This window comes from Papio anubis, chromosome 4 (genome assembly GCF_008728515.1).
Source record: "Papio anubis isolate 15944 chromosome 4, Panubis1.0, whole genome shotgun sequence".
Taxonomy (NCBI): Eukaryota; Metazoa; Chordata; class Mammalia; order Primates; family Cercopithecidae; genus Papio; species Papio anubis.
Window position 1 is genome coordinate 82,574,572 of NC_044979.1, and position 23,143 is coordinate 82,597,714.

General features: G+C 35.9%; 1 protein-coding gene and 1 non-coding gene across 2 annotated transcripts; both read right to left on the reverse strand.

Annotated features, from left to right (window-relative positions):
• Nucleotides 1-17,505: 17,505 nt before the first annotated feature.
• Nucleotides 17,506-17,608, reverse strand: LOC116274720. Its single transcript, XR_004183502.1, has one exon. It is a non-coding gene; the product is annotated as a U6 spliceosomal RNA (small nuclear RNA).
• A 352-nt stretch (nt 17,609-17,960) lies between these two features.
• Nucleotides 17,961-22,265, reverse strand: LOC101008927 (cTAGE family member 8-like). Its single transcript, XM_031665302.1, is given in 3 exon segments — nt 17,961-18,177; nt 18,180-18,220; nt 18,222-22,265. Coding segments are annotated over 3 exon segments (2,409 nt in total). The 5' UTR covers nt 20,531-22,265; the 3' UTR covers nt 17,961-18,118.
• Between the last annotated feature and the right edge of the window lie 878 nt (nt 22,266-23,143).

Sequence of the window (23,143 nt, forward strand, 5' to 3'; positions counted from 1 at the left end):
AACTTTTCTAGTGTTTGAAATTGGGCAAATAAAACTAAAATTGTACATTAGTACTTGAGAAAAAGAGGTGAAGTCTACTTCAGTTTAGAATGGTAAATAGGGTTAGTATTGGATGAGTCATAAAAGAGAATAAATGAGTATTTTGGAATGCTGTAAAAAGCAACAGGCTAAATAAGGTGGTGAAACAGGAATTATAAACTGCTGGAGGATGACAAATAGACAATAAACATCTTAGGGTGGGAGTGGAGAAAGGGACCAAGAGGCTGAAAGGTGAGGTAAAAGAGAGGAGAGAAGGCAATATTGACCATTTTGCCTGGGTCCTTTGGAAAAGCTGCTGATGGTGGGATCCACACTGGTCTCAGTTGTGGTGCACTGTGGTATACATGGTGCATGATGGATGCCTGACCTGGTAAGTAAATATGGAACAAGATAATTCCTTCTTTGAAGTATCACTCCCCCTTAGTCAAGGGAGCATATTTTAATCTATATGACTGGAACATAGATAACTGAGGAAGGAGGCGGCTAACCATAATAAATTTAAAAGGCTCCTTAGAAAAAAGGGGGGGAAAACACAAATTAACAAGCAAGCTTTGAACGTCAGAAGCACTGACACAGACAACCTCAAACTTGAAAGGCAGCCAGATTTACTATAGGCACAATATGATAGCATCATACATTATTAGGTGTATTTTACTCATGCATAGCCCTACTTTGTAAACAAATCTACCATATATTGATCTCTATTTCTGAAAGTGATCAAAAGGCCCACTTCCCTACAGCAGTCACTGATCTTGTTTAGAAATACATACTCTAAAATTTATTGAGGTTCTGTGGTGCAATAAGCATGACTGTCCTAAAATGACATTGAGAGCTCACCTTCGGTGGCCTGGACACTGAGAAAATTAGAATTTGGGGCTGCTACCAACTCCTAGTGGTAAGGTTGCTTTCAAACTCAACCTATCACTGAATTGTTAGCCCTTTCCCTTGAAAAAGAGGAATGCAACTTCACACAGGTTCCCAAAGTCACCAGGTATCAATAGACAACTTTCCCAAACAACACCTCCACGAACAGCTGGTATCCAAACTCAGTAAAGATGGTGCCCAGATAACCTGTTAGTCAGTCTATTCTGCCCGTCTTCTCCCATTGATAAAATTTCTCTCAGGCTTGCTCTGTGATAAAGGAGAATGACAAAGAGGAGGAATTCTTACCACCCAAAATGTTCACCCACCATGTGTCCAACAGAGCGTCCTGGGCCTGGTCATTTACCCAGGGGATATTAAAAGGATTGGACCACACAAATGCATTTATATTTTTCCTCATCTTTCGTTGTAAATTTGTTACCCATGAAAGTCTATTCCCTATCCCATACTGTGTGACATGTCAGATGGTGGCCACAAAGTGGCTGCTTTGCACAGCTGTTTCAAGGATAAACTCAGGCATGTCTAATCTCTAGTGTCCAGTCTTAAAGCACCTCACCTTCCCAACAGGTTTCCAAAGGGTGCCAGCTCATTTCCCACTGCCAGTTCTCTTATTGTGCTGATATGTGATTAATACGGCTTTATGAATCTGAATTCATGTAAATATGTTATTTTATTATCCTCTCACCTTTCTTTTGCTTCAATTCTTACCTAGTTGTGTTGGTTATTTCCAGTTTGGAAATCCTCTTTGGTAGAGAAAGCAACAAAATAGGAATTAGACTGTTTAGCTACATTATGGCATTAGTTGATATTATTTATTCTTCCCAAGTAAAGAAAGTCTCTTGTTTTTATTTTCTTTTTCTGAACATTATTTAAAGCCTATTTTACTTCTTTTTCAACTTATAGAAAAAAGTTGCAATTATCTGTTATATGAAAAAATCTAAGAAATATTTGGAGACATTCTCAGGCTTCAGAGACCTTCCTCTCACTAATTTCTCAATGGAGTAACTGTCAGGACAAATCACTTGGCATTTAGCACCTTATCTCATGATGTATTCTTACAGGTTTATATCTTTTCTAGCCAATTACTTATAATTTACTTGAAATCTGGAGTCATAATCTATTTTTGTACCCCAAACAACTAACAATAGTGAACTAAACATAAGTAGGTATTTGTATATATGCTTTTGATAAAGAAACATATGTATCTCTATGCAAAAAACAATGAGGCATAAATCAGATAGCATAAAGATAGGTTAATTCTATTTCCAAAACTATAAGAGATTTAGTCAATTCAAGTTTACTGATGTTTTCATTGGAAAAAAAAAACACACCTTAAAATTGAACATCAGGGAAAATAATACAGAAAAAATGTATTTTGGCTTCTCAGTTTATAAAGTAGGACAAAATTATAAGTAATGCACTGCCACCTGGTGGCAAACATTCGCTTTAAATAACATGAACAGTTAAAGGAAAGACTCCAGCCATGATGGATCTTTGTCTAGGAAATTTTATATTCCGTTAGAAAAATATTAGAAGAGAAATTAACACCCATATCTTAGGAGATTTTGGACCAAAGAAGAGTAAATAACTAGCCCAAATCAAATAAACTGTAAGGAAAAAAAGTCAAAATTATTTATGGGATTTATGAGATAATTGGAAACTTGAATTGTGGATATTCAATAATACCAGTGAATTGCTGTTCATTTTTTTAGATGTCATAATGGTGCTTATGTTTTAAAAATAAAGGTGTTCTTATCTTTTGGGGATAACATGCTAATATAATTACTGATAAAATATTGTGATGCTTCAAAACAATATGGGAAGGGAGAAAAGTTGGAGATATATTTGAGGCAAGTGTGTGAAACAGGATTAGCCATAAAAGGTAATTTTTTAAACTGGATGATGGTTACATGGGGGATTCATTACCAATGTCTACTTTTGTATATATTTGAAGTTTTCTATTTTAAAAATCTTGTTTTAACTTACCAAGAGATATGTATCTATGGAGTGTAGGATTTGATTAACAAAAAGAAGGAGGAATTTTCCCCATAAATTATGTAGCAGAGGCTGAGCGTTGCAGCTCACACCTGTAATCCCACCAATTTGGGAGGCCAAGGTGAGAGGATTTCTTGAAGCCAGGTGTTTGAGACCAGCCTGGGTGACAGAGCATGACTACGTTTCTGAAAAAAAGAAAAAGGAAACAAAAAGAAAACTATGTTACAGAAATCTGTAGGTTGAGCCATAGATTACAAAGAACTTGTAATCTTTGTTTGTTTTAAGAAATGTCCTTTGAAGAAATTAAGTCAATCTTCTTAAGCCCCAGGTGAAAACTGCCTCTCAGAATCACGTAATATATCAAATATCAAACTCATATAGCTTTATAAAGCCGATAACTAAACAGTTACGAAAGGTGAGTTGTCAAGACTTACTTAGTAAAACTGAATTGGAGTTCAGTTATTCATATGCTCTCTTTCTGTGTATTTATTGAGTATTGAGCTTGTTGTGCTGATTTTCAACCTTTGGAAATAAAAGCGTGAGATTTATTGCTTTGTTGCTAGGTTTTAGGCAACAATCAGAGGCCCTAGTTTTACTTTTCTTTTTCTGCTCTGACTTGAGTCTGGTAGAAAATTAATTCGGTTTCTTAGCAACCCAGATGAGCAAAACTTAAATGTACTTTGGCTTCTTTTGTAAAGCAAAGGATAATGTTTCCCTTAAAAACTGTTAGTCTCTCTTGGCTTTACAGAAAAGATTTGCTGAGCTATATTACTCTAAAACTTTTATGAAAAGCTATCTTTCAAATGGTAAGTGAAGTAACTGGTTTTCTAATGAATGCTCCTGCCTTTTGTTTTTAGTTTGACTTCTTCTTGTTTGTCAAACTGACTAACTCTTTTGAGCCTATATGTTTTATATGTTAAGGTATATAAGATGAATTCACTTATGAGAAAAGCAATTCATTTATCCATGTTATAATAAATAAATAAGAAATTATGAAAAGTATATTAAGAAAGAGAAAGCCCTGCTAAAAGACAGTGTTGAATTTCCCTTCATACAATTTTACAAATGTGCATGAATTTGTGGTATAAAAAGTTTACCGTGATCACGATAGCAGATTATAGTACTTTTTTTATATTGACAATTTATTAAGTTATCAAATGTATCCATATCTATTTATTTACCTGTCTATATCTACCTATCTATCTACCTCCCAAATTTAATGTATAAAATTAAACTCAGATATGTAAGCAAAGGAACTTCAAATTTGCATATATTTACTAACTAAAGAAATGTATTTACTTTTCTATTAGCAAATTTAAAAGCAGATAACAAAAATATTTAGTGACTTTCCTGGAGAAAATATTTGAGGAAGAAATTCAAATGAATGCGTTTTGTATTGTCACTATTACGGTGAAGTTTTTCATTATTTAGAAAAAAAATATTTTTAGACGTTTGGGTTTTACATACAGTTTTCAAAAGGTGAATATAATTTGCACAATTTGGCAAACATAGTTGTTATGATTGAAATATATAAAATTTGCATTTTTGTAAGGTTGAAAATGGTTGAATAGCAATTTCACACAACTCAATCTAAAATATGCAGAATTATGCATAGAGTTTGTAGAGACAGAAATCCTTCTTAATGATTTTATAATTTAATTAGGAGTTGACATAAATAAATTATCCAGGTACAAGTCAAAATGAAGATTTGAATTCATTGTTGTATTCAGAAAAAGAAAACATAAATCCTGATACAGAGATTTGAAAATGCTTTGATTGGAGGCAGCGTTTAAACTTATCCTTGAGGTATAAATATACTATCTTAGGTATAGAATAAATCTGCTTATTGAATGCAGATAAAGTCATTCTTTTATTTTCAATGAAACATCTTGGACAACATATAGCTTTTTAAAAGCAACATTTACTATTAAATCTTTAAATAAGAATATTACTAATTTATTTTTCCTTAATTTTTCATATATTTCATAACTTTCTATTTCTCTAATCTTTAGTTTTTTCCATATAAAATGAAAACTATGGTGCACTATTCCATTACAGTCTTCAATTATTCAACTAGACTTCCAGTTGATTTATTTCTGCTTAGGAACTACAAAGACATATGTGATTTTGTGATTTATATATAATAGAAGCTTAATTTTACATACATATTATTCAAAAGGATAATATATGATAATAAATGTGTAATATAAGGACAAAATAAGGTATCATACAGAAGTGAAATAAATGTATTCTCTTTTAAATTGTAGCATAGTACATTGAGGCCTTGAATGTACTTGCTTCACTTCAGAACACAATGCAACAAGCTCAGAAACAGAGACGACTATCAAAACCACAATCAGAGAAATGCAAATCAAAACCACAATGAGATACCATCTCACACCAGTTAGAATGGCTATCATTAACAAGTCAGGAAACAACAGATGCTGGAGAGGTTGTGGAAAAATAGGAACACTTTTACACTGTTGGTGGGGGTGTAAATTAGTTCAACCATTGTGGAAGACCGTGTGGCGATTCCTCAAGGGTCTAGCACTAGAAATATCATTTGACCCAGTGATCCCATTTCTGGTTATATACCCGAAGGATTATAAATCGTGCTACTATAAAGACACATACACATATATGTTTATTATGGCACTATTCACGATAGCAAAGACTTGGAACTAACCCAAAAGTCCATCAATGATAGATTGGATTAAGAAAATGTGGCACATATACACCACGAAATACTATGCAGCCATAAAAAAAGGATGAGTTCATATCCTTTGCAGGGACATGGATGAAGCTGGAAACCATCATTCTCAGCAAACCATCACAAGGACAGAAGACCAAACACTACGTGTTCTCACTCATAGGTCGGAGTTTAACAATGAGAACACATGGACACAGGGTGGGGAACATCACACACTGGGGCCTGTCAGGGGGTGGGAGGCTAGGGGAGGGATAGCATTAGGAGAAATACCTAATGTAAATATTGAGTTGATGGGTGCAGCACACCAACATGGCACATGTATACCTATGTAACAAACTTGCACATTGTGAACATGTACCCCAGAACTTAAAGTAAAAATAAAAAGAAACAGAGATGACTACTGCACTGAAAAACTACAGCAATTCCAAATTTGTCAGGTTATCATGGGAAAGTCTACAATGTTGTATAACAAGTTTAAGAACATGTTTTTGGTTGGTGAAGGAGATTCCATGATCACACAAAGTGCTGAATAAATCTCTTGCTGAACAAAGACAACATGAGGAAGCAAATAAAACCAAAGATTAAGGGAAGAAGGGGCCAAACAAAAGCTAGAAAAGGGCTGGGTGTGGTGTCTTACTCCTGTAATTCCAGCACTTTGGGAAGCCGAGACAGGTGGATCATGAGGTCAAGAGATTGAGACCATCCTGGCCAACATGGTGAAACCCCATCTCTACTAAAAATACAAAAAATTAACTGGGAGTGGTGGCGGACACCTGTAGTCCCAGCTACTCGGGAGGCTGAGGCAGGAGAATCGCTTGAACCCAGGAGGCGGAGGTTGCAGTGAGCTGAGATCGTGCCACTGCACCACTCCAGCCTGGTGACAGAATGGGACTCCACCTAAAAAAAAAAAAAAAGTCTAGAAAAGGAACAGATACAAGGACTCTAAGTGGAGGATCTGATGCTCGAGACAGTAATTAACCACAACATAATGGAGAGAGCACTGAAGAAAGCACACAACCATGAGGCCAGCACTAAGAAAAAGCCATCCAGTGATGAGAGAGAGACGGAAATATCTCTGCTGGATTCTACAAGGTTGACATACCTGGAACATAGAGAGCACTTGAGAAGTTTGTAAAGTTTTCATATAACATATTTAGACTGCTGAAAGTTTTACAATTTTTATAAGCATAGGTTTTGATGTTGAAAACTTGTTTTGAGGGAAAAATCCCTACATGTTTGTTTAAAGGTAATTAAATTGTATCACTAACTGTTCCTGTGCAGTAATAACAGCCACCTTATATAGTAAATGTGGGGCAAAATCCATTTAGAAAGTGTTAAACTGCATTTCCAGACATGGTTGTAGTGTATTTTTAATTAGTGCATGTATGTTAATATATAATTGCTAGTAGAACAAAGTTATATTTTTAAAACTGTTACTTGTAGAAACCTTTCCAGTTTTCCCAAATACCATAGGTTTTGTGCATAGTTTATACAAATCTTTAATTTTCCAGACTGTCTTTTCAGTTTGTGGGTTTTGTGGAATTTAAGCATTTTTATGTTAGATAAAATGTTACAAAAAGTACTTACTCTCTTCTTCTATCAAAAGTTAATTTTAATCTCAGTCTACATCATGCTACATTCTCCGGCTTCTTTGAAATAATGTGTGGTCTGTATGCCTTTTTGTATGACAACTATTAAAAGATAACCAACTGGCATGAACTGACTGAGAATTCTAAGTATAAAACTCATGTTAATTTTTGAGGGTCATTTAGTTTTGTGACAGGGCATTCGGTGAAGTCTTGTGACTTCCCTGCAGATAACAGGTTGAGTATATATAGGAATGAATCTGGCTTTAGGGCTCGGTCATTTGAGATCTTTTATTGGCAGCCACAAGTAACTAAAACTGAAAACTAAGCTTATTTTTGAGAAATGGCTCAAGTTTCTGGTTTTTTCTTTTTTTAAGTTGTACTCATTAAGGAAGTCACTAGATAGCATTTCATTGGGAAAAAAAAAATCAATCCATGATGCTTATGTGGTAAATACAAGAAAATGCTATGTAAGGAAACTAATCTATTTGAAAACATGGTTATATTAGAAGAAAAATTTTATTTTCATTTCTATATCATACACATGGAAGAATTGCAAAAATACAAGCATGAGTTGCTCCAATATACTTTGAGAGTCTGTATATTGGCGTGTATGGACTAAATCAGGGTGAAACCAATGTTAATACAAAATTTAAGGGTATGTTAACTAAAGCAGGGGCCCCCAACCCAAACCAGGCCACACAACAGGAGGTGAACGGTGGGCCAGAGAGCAAAGCTTCATCTGTATTTACAGTCACTCCCCATTGTTTACATTACCGTCTGAGCTCTGCCTCCTGTCAGATCAGTGGTGGCTTTAGAGTCTTACAGGAGCATGACCCCTGTTGTGAGCTGCACATGTGCTCCTTATGAGAATCAAATGCCTGATGATCTGTCACTGTCTCCCATCACCCCCAGATGGGACAATCTGGTTGAAGGAAAACAAGCTCAAGGCTCCCACTAATTCTACATTATGGTGACTTGTATAATTATTTCATTACACATTGCAATGTAATAGCAATAGAAATAAAGTGCACAGTAAGTGTAATGCACTTGAATCAATCTGAAACCACCTCCCCATCCTTCCTCAGTCTGTGGAAAAGTTGTCTCCCATGAAATCACTCCCTGGTGCCAAAAAGATTGGGGACTGCTGAACTAAAGGATGATATTTCTAAGATATTTTGACTGTTAAGTCATTTAATACTTTTCAATAAGTAGGATATTTACCATGTTTTGAAACTATATGAATGTAGGAAAATGACTTAAGACTAACGTTCAGGTGTGACATTGTATGGTTTGACCCTCTAGGATAATTGTTTTTCTCTACAGATTATAATTTTGGAATTATTTCAGTAATTAGGTTTTTGCTTTGGAACGATCTTACGATGGAACTAGGAATTACTGCTTTGAGAGAACCTGCGTATATTCTGGTCATTATCTGTTTCATCCTTAGTACAATTTTAACTTGTACAGATTTATTCTAATTAACCCATAAGGGTCAAAGCAATGTGTAAACTTTTGATTAATTATACTAAATATTGTTGCTAAGTATAGTTAACCTAATCTGCTGTGAAACATTAGAATTTATTTCTTCCATCCTACTGTATGTTTTTACCCACTAACCAACTTGTTCTCATAACCCCCCCTTACCCACCCACTCTTCCCAGTCTGTGATATTCATCATTCTATTCTCTATGTCCATATGATCAAGTTTTTTTAACTCCCACATATGAATGAGAACATACAGTGTTTGTCTTTCTGTGCCTGACTTATTTCGCTTAACATAATGACTTCTATCTCCATCCATGTTACTGCAAAAGACCAGAATTTTGTCCAGGCGCAGTGACTCTGTAATCCCAGTACTTTGGGAGGCCAAGGCAGGTGGATCGCCTGAGGTCAGGACAAAAATAAGCCGGGGGTGGTGGCGGGCGCCTGTAATCCCAGCTGCTTGGGAGGCTGAGGCATGAGAATCACCTGAACCCGGGACGCAGAGGTTGCAGTGAGCTGAGACCATGCCATTGCACTCCAGCCTGGGCAACAAGGCCAAAACTCCATCTCAAAACAAAACAAAACAAAACGAAAAACAGGATTTCATTCTTTATTTTATGGTTGACTGGTATTCTACTGTGTGTGTATATACCACATTTTTTTAATCCTGTGTTCAATTGGTGGATACAGCTGGATTTTATATCTTTGCTAATTTGGGAGTTTTTGTTTTTGTTTTTGTTTTTTTGAGACAGGATCTTACTCTGTCACCCAGGCAGGATCATGATCCAGCAGTGGCGTGATCATGGCTCACTGCAGCCCCAAACTCTCCAGACTCAGGAGATCTTCCTACCTCAGCCTCCCGAGTAGCTGGGATGACAGGCACATGCCACCAAGCCTGGCTAATGTAGAGACAGGGTCTCACCATGTTGCCCAGGATTGTCTCAAACTTCTTTTCTTTTGGAAAAGTATTCCACAGTGGGATTTCCGGATATTATGGTAGTTCTGTTTCTACTTTTTTGAGAAATCTCCATACTGTAGTGATTGTACTAATTTACATTCTCACCAACAGTGTATACATAGTTTCCTTTTTTCTACACCTTTGCCAGCATATGTTACTTTTTGTCTTGGATAATAGCCATTCTAACTGTGGTGGTTTTGATTTGCATTTCTATGTGATTAGTGATTTAGAGCAATTTTTCATATATCTGTTGGTCTTTTGTATGCCTTCTCTTGAGAACTGTTTATTCTTGTGCTTTGTCCGCTTTTTACTAGGATTGTTTGGGGGTTTTGCTGTTGAGCTGTTTTAAGTTCCTTGTATATGTTGGATATTAGTTCTCTGTTGGATGATTAGTTGGCACATATTCTCTTCTATTCCACAGATTGTCCCATCACTCTGTTGTTTATTTTGCTGTGCAGAGTCTTTTAGTTGAACATTGTCTCATTTGTCTATTTTTGTTTTTATTGGTTATGCTTTTGAGGTTTTAGCCGTAAAATCTTTGCCTAAACCAATGTCTTGAGGAGCTTTCCCTATGTTTTTTTGGTAGTAGTTTTATAATTTCAGGTTTTATGTTAAAGTCTTTAATCCATCTTGAGTTGCTTTTTGTATATGGTGAGAAATAGGGTTCCAATTTCATTCTCCTGCATGTGGTTATCCAGTTATATGGTTATATGGTTATTTTTATATATATATATTTTTGGGATCTTTTTGCTCAGTATCATATTTTTATATATATTATATATTATATAATATATTTATATAAATATATATTTTTTATAATATACTATATATTATATGTAGTATATTATATACTATATTATATATTATATTATATATAATATATTATATTATATATATTATATATATTTGAGATCGTTTTGCCCATACATATAACCATATATATTATTATATATAACCATATATTATACATATTATATATAACCATATATATACTATATAACCATATATATACTATATAACCATATATATTATATATATGTATAAAACCATAAAAGATCCCAAATTGCCAAAGTAATACTGAGCAAAAAGGACAAAGTTGTAAACATCACACTACATATCTTCAAAACATATTACAAATCTAGAGTAATCAAAACAGCATGGTATTGGTATAAAAATTGACGCATATACCACAGGTACAGAATAGAGAATCCAGAAATAAATCCACATATTTACATTTAACTTATCTTCCTCAAAGCTACCAAGAACCTACACTGGGGAAGAAAAACCCTCTCCAATACATAGTTGAAAAACTGGATAACCACATGCAGAGTTTTTCTCTGCTATGTTTCAGACACAATGAACACTGACTGATACATATGTCAAAGTCTTCAAAGCGCATTAAGTTTAATCTTAAAGTGGAAGGTTTAATTAAGGGCAGGCTGTACTAAGGTTAGACATACCATCAACCAAATACACCAGTGGTCATTGACCTCTTAAACTTTCCAGTCTTGCACTGATTGTCACCTCCACAGCAAATATCTGACAAAATCTTTTCTTATCCAAGTGTAAAGACTTATTTTTTAGCCCAGCATCTTATTTTTTGTTATTTAGTTTTCCACAATATTTAGATGAGCATTTATGTGAATGACTGAATAGATTTGCACTGTGTCATTATCTAAACATGAAAACGGGATCAATAACTTTTGTTGGATTTGGGCTTACTATTGATAAACCCTCTAGAATATATAGTTTTAAGTATTGTCTATGCAGGTGATTGGCAATAGTTAGATGAATTTATGAGGAATGCTGCAGAAAGAGTCTCTGAATTCTCTGATTGTACTCAGGCCTCCTTGATCCCACAATTAAAATATTAGCATAAGCATGGTATTGTCATTTTTGCTTAAATTTTATTCTCATTTTTATGTAAAATTATATTGTCTTGGAGATAGCAAGGATGAGCAATAATCCTCCATTTAAGTCTCCATAAAATTATAAATCTAATACTGCAAAACCAACTAAAATGTATTTCATTTGCATTGGACTTTTCCTACCACCATTCCAAGGATTAGTGTCATGTCCATGCTGAAGAAAATAAAATAATTTGCAGTTACTTATTGATTTCTCATCATTTATGTCATGTTGTCCTGAGGCTGGATCTAAACTTTGAGTTCCTAATCATTGCTCAGATTGTGTGGCCTCATAAGATTGTGTATAATAAGTAAACAAGCATGTGTACACTTGTTAACTTGACGAGTTTCTGTATGTCACACTTTAAGCCTTTTTAAAAATAAAGTGCTGGGCTATGCTTGGTGGCTCATGCCTGTAATCTAAGCACTTTGGGAGGCTGAGGCAGGAGGTTCGCTGGAACCCAGAAGTTCGAAATCAGCCTGGGAAACATAGAGACCGCATCTCTTTCAAAAAATTTAAGAAATAGTAATTATACGAAAAAAAATTTTTTTTAAGTGCTAGTCTTTTTTGTTAATGTTAAACATTTACCAGAGTCACTTGCACACAGATATTTCTTCAACTTAAAAAAAAGCTACCAGTCAAAATTCCATGAACATGTTGATTGCTTTAATATGTTAATATACTGATGGATAATATGCTGATATCTATTAATATATTTTACTCATGTTATCCTATTAACTAAAACTATTGGTGAGCAAAATTTGAGCACTAAGAGAGTAGAAATGTACTTTTGCATGATATTAAAATGTGACGGTAAAAGCAAACAAACAATGAAAATGACATTAAATTATATTTGACCAGAACTCACAAAGGCAGTTAGGAAATCCAAGTGTCTAGAGATGATGGCTGTGTAAGAACCTAGATAATCTTCATATAGAAAAGGCAAAGATTTCTGCAATGTGGCTGAGTTTACTGATGGTGCTGGGAACGTTGCTGGCCATCTGAGAACTGCCAAGGAAGGCTCTTGCCTCTTCAAGTGTTTTTGAGAAGGGAAGGTTTTATTAAGACGTCACCTCCACAGAGTACCTTCCAATTGTCATGAGAGCTTTGTGTAACACATGAGAAAATAGGCTTCACTTGCACCAGCATGATTTCCATAGAGTCATGAAGAACCCGACAACTGTTATTCTTCTAGGGGCAGAGAACTGAACCTCTGTCTCATTCTGTCTCTGAGGAAGCCAGAGTGATAAAGAGATTGAGATTAAAGCAAGAACAGAAAATGTCTTTGTAACTGAAAGGATACATATGTTATCTAAAGTAATATCCTAGGACCACATGGCTATCACAGCTACCACAATATGTGAATTTGTTAGAGTTTCATGAATATTTATGCTATTCCTTTCCCGGACATTCAGAAAATACTTGGGAGTTGCAAAGATCCATGCCTAGGTTTGTTTAGCAGTAAAATAAAACCTTGACATGAATTCCTGCAGTCTTTTCTTTTAGCGTAGTCTGTTTTCTCAAATACCCAGAAGCTGGTGGGAGAAGAAACTTGAATTCCAAGGTTTTAATCGTTAGATCATTTTAGATAGACACTCAGAACCTCTATTTTTGAGCACCAATTTGTAGATGTTGGAGATTTGTTTTAAATAATCTCTGGAGCTCCTTGACCTGTCTAGAAGAAGAATGGATAAGGCATAAGGATTGAGAAAAATTTACTTTTGAAAATTTTACTTTTTTCTTTGACAATGTCTAATCCTGCCCTTTGGGAAGGATAAAGCTCTGTAAAAGCACAGGGCCACCTCCTGTTTTCTGAACCCTTTCTATGGATGGGGATGAATCTATGTATTCCACTTATCAGAGTAGGTTTACCCTCATGGATTACATTTGAGGTCCCACATCTGAGTGGTTGACATACTGTGCCAATATAGCTAGCCTAAGTGTCCCTGTATTAGCACTGGCTTGTTTAATAAGTTATCAGCTGGTGGAAGGACCTGGGAGACTGTATATATAAGCTGAGAGAGAGGCATCAGTGATATAGGGATCTGTGCCAACTGTTCATTCAGCCTACTTTTGTCTTTCACATTTTCTCTTGCCCTAAAACATATTGCATCCATTATGGGATAGATGGTTGCTGTGACCATTCGGTCTTATGACTTGGTAGGTCTAATAGCACTTCAGCTCAAGCTGGACAACTCTGGATTTATACTTACTTGACATGCCTTTCTCACTAAGCTTAATAATTTCTAGGTTTCATTTAATGACTTTCACTTTAACATTTAGTTTCAATATTGTTGTGTCTCAGGGACTAAGGAGGCCAGAAGAGGAAGAGAGAGAGGGAAATGACCTGTCGGCGGAGCAGTCAGGACACACACAACATTTATCAATTAAGTTTACTGTCTTATGTGGACGTGCTCATGCTGCCCTAAAACAATTACAATAGTAACATCAAAGATCACTGATCACAGGCCATCATAACAGACATAATAATAATAAACCAGTTTAAAATACTGTACAGATCATTAAAATTTGACCTAGGACACAAAATGAGAGCATGCTGTTGGAAAAATGGTGCAGATAGACTTGCTTGAGGCAGGTTAGCCACAAAATTTTAACACAATGGAAATGCAATATCTATGAAGCACAATAAATTGCAGAACGATAAAATGAGTTATGTCTGTATATAGAAAGAGAATTAATTTGATTGTGTTTATCTTAAATTCTGTGACCTTAATGGACTCACTTCTTAATTTTAGGAGGTTTCTAAAATAGATTTGTTTGGATTTCTATGTAGACAGTCATGTCTGTTGTAAGTAGGGACTGTTCTATTTTTTCCATCCTGATCTGTATGTCCTTTAATTATTTTCTTGTCTTATTGCACAGTGTACAACTTCCAGCACTGTTTTGCATAAGGGTGATAAAAGCAGATATAGTTCCCTTATTCTTGATTTAGAGAGAAACCATTCAGTTTTTCACCACTAAATATGATGTTATTATAGCTATGTCCTACATAACACTTTGGTCACTGATGGACTGCATATATCAGAGTGGTCCCACAAGACTATAATGGGGGTGAAAAAAATCATATTGCCAACTGATGTCTTGGCCATGATAATGTTGTAGCACAATGCATTACTTACATGTTTGTGGGATTGCTGCTGTAAACAATCCTACTGTACTCCCAGTGTGGTATAAAAGCAAACAACTATGCATTTTACATGCATTTACTACATTTTACTAAAATTTTGTCATTATTTTATTTTATTTTATTTTGGAATGGAGTCTTGCTCTGTTGCCCAGGCTGGAGTGCAGTGGTGCAATCTCAGCTCACTGCAACCTCTACCTCCTGGGTTCAAGTGATTCTTGTGTCTCAGCCTCACAAGTAGCTGAAATTACAGGTGTGCAGCACCATGCTTGGCCAATTTTTTATATTTTTGGCAGAGATGGGGTTTCACCATTTTGGTCAGGCTTTTCTTGAACTCCTGACTGCAAATGATCTGCCTACCTCAGCCTTCCAAAGTACTGAGATTGAAGGTGTGAGCCACTGTGCCTGGCCTTTGTCATTATTTTAGAGTGTACTCCTTTTACTTATAAAAATGTTAACTCCTAAACAGTCTCAGGCAAGTCCATCAAGAGGTGTTCCAGAAGAAAGCATTGCTATCATAGGAGACGACATCTTCATGCATGCTCTTACCCGTGAAGACCTTTCAATGGGAAAAGACACAGAGGTAGAAGACTGATATCAATGATCTTGATACTAGGTAGACTTAGGCTGTTGTGTGTATTTGTGTCTTAGTTTTTAATAACAAATTTTAAAAGTAAATAATAAAAATAAAAAATTTCACAAGTAGAAAAGTGTTTGTAGAACAAAGATATACAAAAAGATAATCTTTTGTACAGCTTCATAATATTTGTGTTTTAAGTTGTGTTATTACAAAGTAGAATCAAATTATTATTAAAAATTAAAGTTTATAAAGTAAAAGTTATAGTAAGCTACAGTTAATTTATTGTTGAAGAAAGAAAAATGTTTTAATGAATTCAGTGTAGCCTAAGTGTACAGTGTTTATAAAGTCTACAGTATCATACAGTAATGTCCTAGGCCTTCATATTCACTCACCACTCACTCACTCACTCACTCACTCAGGCAACTTCCAGTCCTGTAAGCTCCATTTATGGTAAGTGCCCTATACAGGTGTACCATTTACAAAATCTTTTATGTTATATTTTTTTACGTGCATTTTATGTATTTAGATATGCTTAGATACATAAATACCATAGTTGGTGAGTGTTACCAAACTGTTACCATAAATGTAACACTTACTGTGTTATAGTAGCCTACAGTATTCAGTACAGTAATATGCTGTACAGGTTTGTCACCTAAGAGGGATGAGCTATTCCATATAACCTAGGTGTATAGTGGCTGCTATATATACCATCTAGATCTGTGTAAGTACACTCTAGGACATTCGCACAATGGCAAATCACTTGACAGAACATTTCTCAGAATGTATCCACATCATTAAACAACACATGACTGTCTAATGTTAGCTTTTTGTAGATGCTTTTTTTCAAGTCGATAGTTTCCTCTATTCCCGCTTTATAGAGAGCTTTTATCATGAATGGATATCGAAATGTGTTAAATGTTTATTATGCATCAACTGATATAATGTAACTTTCCTTCTTCTGTTTGTTAACGTGGTGGATTATTTTGATTGACTTTGTGAGATTTAATCAGGCTTGTTTTTCTGGAAACAATCCCCCGCTGGACATGGGTAAATTTTGAAAAATATACTGTAGAAGTCCATTTGTTAAGTAAGTTATACATATCTTTATATATATATGTATATATGTGTGTGTGTGTATATATATATGCACACTCTCCTGGTTTTAGTATCAGTGTAATAATAGCTTCAAAAAAAATAAATTGGGAAATGTTCTTTTTCTGTTTTCTGGAAAAGATAGCGTAGAATTGGTGTTAACTTTTTTTAAAACATGTTAGAATTCTCCAGTGAAATCATCTAAACCTAGATATTTCTTTTTTGGTAGTTTTAAAATTATGAATTCTATTTTCTTAATGGTTATAGAGTTATTCACATGATCTATTCCTGCGTGGTGAGTGGAGTTAGTTTGTGTTGCAGCAGGAACACTGCATTTTGTCCATTTTGTCTAAGTTGTCTAATTTATGTGTGTGGAGTGGTTTGAAATATTCCTTGATTGTCCTTTGTAATGTGTGATGTCTGTAGTGATATCGCCTGTTTCATTATGCTATTTAAGATTTGTGTCTTTTCCTTTTAATTTCTGCTTGAGTCTGCTAAATTTTATTAATCGTTTAACAGAGCTATCTCTTTGTTTCATTGAGAAAAACTATTGTTTTTCTCTTTTAAATGTGTTTTCTGTTCTTATCTTCATTAATCCCCACCCTCTACTTGCTTTCAGTTTATTCTGCTCTTCTTTTTCTAGGTTCCTGAGGTGGAAATCTATTGCTAACTCGAGACTTTTCCTCTTTACTAATGCATGCATTTATTGCTATAAGTTTCCTTCTCAGTACTTTCATATGTCACAGTTTCATGTTTATCCAGTTCAACATATTTTTTAAATTTTTCCTTGAGACCTCTTCTTTGACCAATAGATTATTTAGAAGTGTGTTTTTAAATTTCCAAGTGTTTGGGAATTTTCATATCTTTCTTATGCTGATTTCCAATTGGATTCCCTACAATGATTTCTGGTTTTCACCTGCTCTGGTTGATTACTGTCTCTTTTAAATTTGCTGTGGTGAGTTTTAGGGCCTAGGATAGCTCTATCTTGCCATGTGTTTTGTCAGCATTCGAAAAAATACGTGTATTCTGCCGTTGTGTGGAATATTCTGTAAATGCCAAACCGATTCTTTTGGTTAATGGCATTTTGAGTTGTTTTATATTCTTGCTGATTTTTTCCCTCTTTTTAAAAATATGAAATGCTTCACAAAATTTTGTGTAATCTATATGCAGGAGCCGTGTTAATCTTGTCTGCATCATTCTAATTTTAGAAAGTGCTGCCAAAGCCAACACTCCTTGCTGATTTTCTGTCTAGTTCTATCAATTATTGAAAAAGGCATGAGGAAATTTCTAACTATAATTGTGGATTCATCTATATCTCCTTTCAGTTCGGGCAGTTTTCTTTTTTAAAAAAAAATCAAAAAAAATTATTTAATTAAGCATAAAGTTACTTTCACATTTATCTACAACCACAGTGAATGCAGTTCTTGGGATGCAGACAGCTTTTAGAATTTAAAGCCTCCCCACCTGCGAGATTACATATATAAAACTTCCACTATTGTTTCTATAGTAGTGGATTAGTTCCCGAGATTAAAAGTTATACGATCTAGAATATACTAAAATGGAAATGATTTACTCATAGATTTGTGTTTAAATCATCTTTATTTACAAAATACTATCCTAAGAACTATAATTCCATTAAACTTCAATTTCAGAAAAGTGTAATCATGTAAGTAACAGCAGTTACTTAAACTGAAAATGAGATCAGTCTAAATTACTTTTGAAGAGAGCAAAAATATTGTCAGGTTTCTTGCTGTGGTTCTGGATGTTCAGTAGCAGGCTTCTTTGAAGGCAGAATCAACCTGAAGGGAACTCGCTTCTACCTTCAGAATGTGGGGTTGGGGTAAAATCCAGGTCTTGGGTGAAGGTAAGGAGGAAAACCCCTCGGTGGATAGATGTTTCTCATTGCAAATGGAGCACGTGGTGGACCTGGGAAATCCCTTGGTGGATAGTAACCTCGAGAACCTCCAAACATGGTTCCTGGAGGACGTGGGGGGAAAGGAGGTCCTCTTCTCATGAATGGGCCCCTTGTATTCACTGGAAACAATGGACCTCTGATTGGAGCTAGAGGTGGAGGAACAAAGCTGGTACCAGTTGCTTCATTTTCAGCAGCGAGAGATGAATCAGGCATATTTAAATTACCAGGATCATCTTTGGCATCATTTCTACTGGATTCCATTTCAGAAGGCATTGACCCATCCATTTTATCCAAAGAAGGCATATTAACACTTCTGAGTTCTGCTGGCCCAGACAGTCTATCAGAATTAGAATAAAATCTGCCTTTCCTTTGTGGAGGAGGAGCTGGATCAGGATATGATTGTCCTGGTGGAGGAAACATCATCCTACGGTCCTGTTCCCACGGAGATGACAGGGACCCAGTGTCAGAAGGAGCCCTGTGAGGATCGGTTAACGTATCACAGCTTGGTTCTCCTCTTTCATTGGTAATCTGATGGTCCAGAGGATTCCCTGGGCCTCTTGGGCCTCTTCCTCCTCCCCCGGGAGGCACAGGTGAGAGTCTGAGTGGACCTTCCAACAAAGTTTTAGGAGAGAGAAAAGCTCTCATTTCAGATGAAGGCTGACCCAATGGTGAGGGACCATATGGGGAATGCTCTCTGCCAAATGCTGTTTTTGAAACATCAGGTGCACAAGGATCTTTTTCTAAAAGTTCAAATTTAAACTCTTTTTCAGTTAATTTTTGTCTGTTGTGAGCATTTTCTTTCCTTAAATCATTGAGGTTTCTTTCAGCAGTCTGGGCTGCCAACCAATTATGATGTCCTTTTTTCTCGTAGGAAGCAACCAGCCTTTGATAAAAATTAATAGTTCTCTCCAATTCTTCTTCAAGATCTTTGGCTAGCTTTCTATAGGTCTCCATTCCTTCAGTGGTATGGCTGATCTTTTTTTCCACTTTAGAAAGTTTCTCTTCTTCCTGTACCCGGTAATTTTCCTCTACTGTCAATTTCCTGTGGAGTTTCATTTCATTTTCTTGATATAATTCAGTCATTATTTTAAGTTTCTGTTGAAGCTTCTGATTCTCACTTTCAAAATACATGTTTTCTGACTGCAAAGATGTGTGTTGAGTTTGAAGATTTTTAATACGCTCTGTAAGCTCTTCCTTTGTTTTGTCAACTTCAGATAACTGAATAATAATGTAGTTTCTTTCTCCTTCTGAGGTTTTTAAAGAAACATTTAACTTAGCAGCATGAATCAGTTTCTTCAAAGCTCCTTTTGGAGGATGATCTGAGTAAGCACCATTTTCCAATTCGCCGTTCACTTCTAATTCCAAGTTATCATCATCCGTTATGTCCTCTCCAAGCACAGCAGCCGGATCTTTCATCTTTAGCAAGCATCCAGTCAGAGTCTTGATGTGATTTTCTTTATCATTTAGAACTTGTTCTGCGTGTACTTTGGAGTCTTCAAATGTTATTTTCTGTTTATTAAGTTCACTCACTTGTTCTTTCCATACTTCAGCTTCTTGCAAAAGCTGCTTCTGGCTTTCCTGAAGTTGAGAATTTTCATTCAAAGCATCTTTTGTTGCTATCTCCTGTCGTTCTTCATTCATGTTAAATATCTTGCAGATGATTTTGGCTTCAGCTATTTGTGATTTGAGGGATTTTGACTCATCTTCTAGAGACTGTATCCTTTGTGAAATATCTGCCATCAATTCTTCTTGCTGAGAATGTTTAGATTTCTCTTCTTTGAACTCTTTTTCTAGACAGAGGATTTCATCCTCAAGTTCAGAATTGGACCTGTTCAGCTTTTCACAGGCTGCCTCCAAACTTCGTGCTTCTGCTGCCGCCTTCTCAAAGCTGGCATCCTCTAAAGATGACTCTATTTCATAGCCTTCATACTCTTTTTGAATAAGGCTAAATTTTTCAAGTAGTTTACATTTTTCTTCAATTAGTCCAGAAAGCGTTGCAGCAAGTTTTTGTTCTCTTCCCACATAAAGCCGACTCCTAACTGACCTAAAACTTCTCCACAAAAAAAGGAGAACAGCAAAAAATCCAACAACAGCTGCACATACCACCAAGTCCCATGGAAAACCATAAGGATTCGAGTCTGGTCTCCTACTTTCAGGCAGTGCTGCCACAAGGCTGCGTAGCTCCTCCAGGACCAGCCCCAAATAGGGCTGAGGGGTAGCGCCTGGCTCCTTCATAGAGCCAAGGCTGCTCTGGGGTCACCGCAGTAACGCTGGCCACAACAAGCGGTGGAGAACACGCAGCCTTGGTTCTGGAACCCGAATCCGCACGCGGCAACCAAGCGGAGCGGACCACTGCGGAGCCAGCTGCAGGGGGAATTGGGGGACGCGGGCACTCCACAGGCCTCACAGCCCCATGCTGCCCCCCCCCCCCCCCCAGCTCCTTGTTACACTTTACATCCTGAGACAGCGCAGGTCAGAGCCCCACCCACCTTGGTTCTGGCAGTTTTCACATCACATATTTTGAAGCTCTGCTGTTTGGTGAATACACTTTTAAAATTGCTGTCTTCTTCATGGATTAAACCTTTGATCATTGTATAATCTCTCTGTTTCTGGTAATTTTCTTTGCTTTGGCTAATATATATACAGGCACTCTTGCTTTCCTTGCATTAATGTTTGTGTAATATATCTTTTTTCATCCTTTTAATTTGGCCTGCCCTATATTGGTAAATTTCAAGTGAGTTTCTTGCACACAGCATACAAGAAACATATAAGAAAGGGTCATACTTTTAAATACCCTCTTCTATTATCTGTCTCTTGGTAAACCATTCGTAATTCACCTAAGTATGGATATTTTAGTCCTTAAGCCTGACATTTTTTGTTTTCTGTATCAATTCTTGTTTCTCTGCTTATTTTTCATGACTTCCTGTGGGTTGTTTGAATATTTGTTTTAGAATTCCATTTTGTTATTCATAGAATTTGTATTGTATCTTCTTTTTTATAGTTTTTTTGGTTGCATTTTATAGCTTAGTATATATTCCTTTATATATACACTATCACACTAAATTGGTGTCATCTGTATTCCAGTTTGAGTGAAGTATAACAACCCTCTGTCATATTATGTCTCTTTACCCTCTCAAATTTGTAGTATAATTGTCTTACATACATTTAGAATAACACTAGACAATGCTATGATTTTTGCTTGAAACATCAAACATAATTTAGGAAATTAGAATCTATGAAAATAAAGTGAGCATTTTAGAGCTGCCAGAAAGAAATCTAACACAACCTGTTTTGTCTTTCATTTTTTCTTTCTTTCCTTTATATTGATCATAGATATTATAATGCCCTATCTATTAACTACAATATCTGGATTATCTATTAATTTGTTTTTAATAACTGATTTATTTCTCTTCAGTCTGTTTTTCTTGCTTTTTTGTATATTTGGTACTTTTTTAAAAGTATGCTGAATTTATGGATAATATGATATAGAAATACTCAAGAATTTTGAATTTTTTTTCTGGACAGAAGTTGTAATTACTTGTAGATCATCTTACTGCTCTCAAGACAGTTTTAAGTTGTGTTATGGTAATTATATTTTATTTTCCTCTTAGAACATATGCCTCACTCCTAGGATACTGCGCCTCTCCTAAGAGAATTTTTAGAGTCCAAATGAGTTTCTCAGTTGTTTACCAACATTTCCCCATCTGGCTAGATCTGAACTCCAGCAGCTTTCCAGGAAGTTTTCAGTCCCTGATGATCTCTTCTGCTTTCTGTATGCCAGCCATTGCTTTCTACTAGGTCTCCTCTCTTCTTAACCAACTGTCACATAGCTAAGCAGTCACAGAAGGACCAAAATGGCATTTACACACCCATTTCTAGGTTCTTTCTCTCTCCCATATGGTACATTGACCCCCAATTCTAAACCAGTTTAGCAACTTTGAACTCTATTCATTGCTTCTTTTGGTTCCCAAGACCACTAACCCTTGGTTGGGTCGTATTTTCCCGTACCAACGTCAGGAAGATGCCTTTCTGGAAAATCCTGGCAAATGTGGTACTAATCTCATGTTCCTCACCTTCCTTAAAGATCTCATACCTGACTTGCTACAACAATGTTCTTCAATGCCTGCTGATATGCTTTGGCTGTGACCCTACCTAGATCCCATCTTGAATTGTGGCTCCTATGATTCCCACATGTAGCCTTGCCCACCTGAACCATGCTTAGGACCTGGTGAGAGGTAATTGAATCATGGGAGCGGGTCTTTCCCATGCTGTTCTTGTGATAGTGAATAAGTCTCACGAGATCTGATGGTTTTACAAAGGGGCGCTCCCCTGCATATGCCCTCTCTCTTGTCTGCCATGTAAGATGTGCCTTTGCTTTTCCTTTGCCTTCCATCATGATTGTGAGCTCTCCCCAGCCATGTGGAACTGTGAGTCCACTAAAGCTTTCTCTTATATATTACCCAGTCTTGGGTATGTCTTTATTAGCAACATGAGAACAGACTAATGCACCTGCCAAGAATTTTTTTCTCTATTTTGTCCAGATTGTATAGTTTTTTATGGTGGGAGGGTGAATCTGATATAAGCTATTTGGTGTCAAGCAGCCAAGTCACATAATAATTTATTTTTAATGTAAAGCTATACAACTGTCTTTCTATACCTAAATTTTTTATTAAAATATAATAATTAAAATATTACTAAACATTTCTTAATGATTTTATTTCATGGGGAAAGAGACTCAGTCAGGAATGTGTAGTATGTCTTACAAGTATTTCTCATTTTGCAGGACATTGTCTGGTTGTCCCTCTCCCATGGATGATCATTAGTGTGATTTATCTTTATGCTTTGAGA